This window comes from Solanum tuberosum, unplaced genomic scaffold (genome assembly GCF_000226075.1).
Source record: "Solanum tuberosum cultivar DM 1-3 516 R44 unplaced genomic scaffold, SolTub_3.0 scf01115, whole genome shotgun sequence".
NCBI lineage: Eukaryota > Viridiplantae > Streptophyta > Magnoliopsida > Solanales > Solanaceae > Solanum > Solanum tuberosum.
Window position 1 is genome coordinate 1 of NW_006240024.1, and position 2,705 is coordinate 2,705.

General features: G+C 29.6%; 1 protein-coding gene across 1 annotated transcript; it reads left to right on the forward strand.

Annotated features, from left to right (window-relative positions):
* Window positions 1–6: 6 nt before the first annotated feature.
* LOC102584508 (GDSL esterase/lipase At5g03980-like) lies at window positions 7–1,820 on the forward strand (the record flags this gene model as incomplete). The annotated part of the gene is made up of 5 exons (XM_006367882.2): window positions 7–142; window positions 229–377; window positions 463–736; window positions 846–1,108; window positions 1,751–1,820. Coding segments are annotated over 4 exons (780 nt in total), but the record flags the coding sequence as incomplete, so codon positions are not given.
* Window positions 1,821–2,705: the final 885 nt, after the last annotated feature.

Sequence of the window (2,705 nt, forward strand, 5' to 3'; positions counted from 1 at the left end):
GCGAATTTTGCTGTATCAGGGGCTACTGCTTTATCAGCGGAATACCTCATATCCAGGAACATCGCTATGTCTTTCACAAATAGTTCATTAACTGTTCAGCTTCAATGGATGTCTTCTCATTTCAAATCTGTTTGCTCCGATGGTAATTACTCTCTACTTATTTATAACAATAAGCTAAACTAATTAATTTAATATTGATATTTTTCTACAATTATTCTTGTTTGCTAGATTGCGCAAAATATTTGGAAAATTCACTTTTCCTAGTCGGAGAAATTGGAGGAAATGAAGTTAGTCATGGGTTTAGGCAAGGTAGATATGTAGAGGAGCTGCGAAGAATAGTGCCTGATATTGTGAAAAACATCATTCATTCTGTTAGAGTAAGTGTTTGTTATTTCTTCATTATTATTAGAATAGCTTGCTTCAAATTTGATTCCTAATTATGATTATTTATTTATTTTCCAGACAATTATTGGTTTTGGGGCTACTCGAATTTTAGTTCCTGGCAATTTTCCTTCAGGTTGTTTCCCAAGTATCCTAACGTTATACATGAACAAATCCTCAACTGTCTACGATGAGTACCATTGCGCGGAAGAGTGGAACAATTTTATAATATCTTATAACAATCTTCTTCAACAAGCCATTCATAAGCTGAACAGAGAGTATCCAAACATTTCAATTATTTACGGGGATTACTACAATGCCTATTACTGGCTTCTACAAAATGCCGTCGCTCTTGGTGAGTGTATATAACTAATTTTGAGGAATAATGGGGCAATTAGTAGAGCTTCTCAATTCTAATATAATATGCAATTTACTAACATTCTTTTTTTCTTCCATATTTTTAGGATTCGACAAAAAGACGCTACAAATAGTATGTTGTGGAGTAGGAGGAGAATATAATTATACCGAAAATAGGAAATGTGGTGAGCCAGGAGCTGATAAAGCGTGTGCAGACCCGAGTACTTACATAAATTGGGATGGAAATCATTTGACACAAAAGGCATATGGTTGGATAACAAAATGGCTAATTGATGACATTTTACCCCAATTGAACTGTCATGTTTAAATTCAAGCTTTTAATTATTTTTGTGTTTCATAATATTAAGGGGTCGTTTGGTTTGAATATGAGTTATGATGGGATAAGTTGTCCTAGAATTATTTCTTATTGAGTATTTGGTTTGTTGTGTTCAAAATATTATATATTGATAAATTCTAAGAATAAATTATTTGTATACAAAATTACCCGTCACTTTATTTAAACTTTATTAATTTTTCTTTGCGAGCTTTAGTTATTCAGTTTTTAAAATAAAACTTTTTTTTTATTTAACTTAAATATTTTTGTTTATGTATTCCCATGACAAGTACCATGTGTATTTAAAAATAGAACTTTTTTCTTATTTGGCTTAAAAATAGAACTTCCCTCTTAAGTAGTTTAAAGAGAAGAAAATTTATGAGAAATCAAAATAAAATCCTTAAGTAGTTTAAAGAGTAGAAAATTTATGAGAAATCAAAATAAAATAAACATAAGAATTAGTCAAATAAATTCATAAATAAAAATTATATTTATATAGTATAATTTTTTAATAGAAAAATATGTATAATTATCATAAAAATAAGGAGTAGTTAAATATTATTATACATGGTATTAAAAAAATGTAAATATACATAAATGTAAAAAATGATGTATAAAAAGGATTTAAAGGGACATATTTGTCATTTACCTATTTTATCCACCAAACGACCCTAAGGGATCATTCATTATATCCCACGTTCAAGACGCTATAACAAATTAAAGTTGTGTTTTGTTTTGATCTGCTAAATAATTATGCCATTTTTTCAAACACAACTATATATTTTCACTGTTTGCTAGAATTGTGAGCATGGGGACAAGCATAAAAGAACACTTCTTTCATAAACTAATAATTAGCATGTAAATCTTAACTCAGTACTTATGGATATTGTGAGCTCACTCGCTCTAATCAAACTCATATTATGATTCTAAAACACTTAATCAAAATAATGCGCCATAGCATGTGTATTTGGGAGAAAATTTTCATCTAAATTTCATGAGTTAACTTTTAATGATCTTAAAGGGTCATCAGATTTTTTTTTTGTTCTTGTATTTAGTTAATTTGTAGAGTGTCTAATTTGGCGTATTTTTAAGTCTCTGTCTACAACATATACACACATGAAGCCTTCTCAAATATGTTAAGGGCCAAGAAGATAATGCCCAAGTCAATAAATATGTTCAGAGGGTGTTTAGATATTTTAAAAACGATTTAGAAAAAGTTAAAGTTAAAAATAGGTACTTTCCTAGTTTTTATTTTGGCATTAATACATAAATATGTCATTTAACTTGGCTTTAAATTATATTTATGCCCTTCAACTTTGGGTGTGCACAAATAGACACTTGAATTTGGCTTAAGTCATTAGCGACCCCTTAAAGTTGTCCGCATAATTCACTTAGACACCTCAACTAAGACTAGTACCTATTGAACACTTTTACCAATTCAAAAATTGTTCTTTTTAGGAATTTTTTGATAATCAGCAAAATATATGAAGAGTGTGTGATACACTTGCGGTGACGTTGTAAAACGGCTAATTAAAAAAATAACATGTGGCACTGGGACCCGAAAATTATAAAAAGAAAAAGAAAAAGAAAAAAATGAAAATGTCAACCTATTCTACCCAACCCCACCCCTACC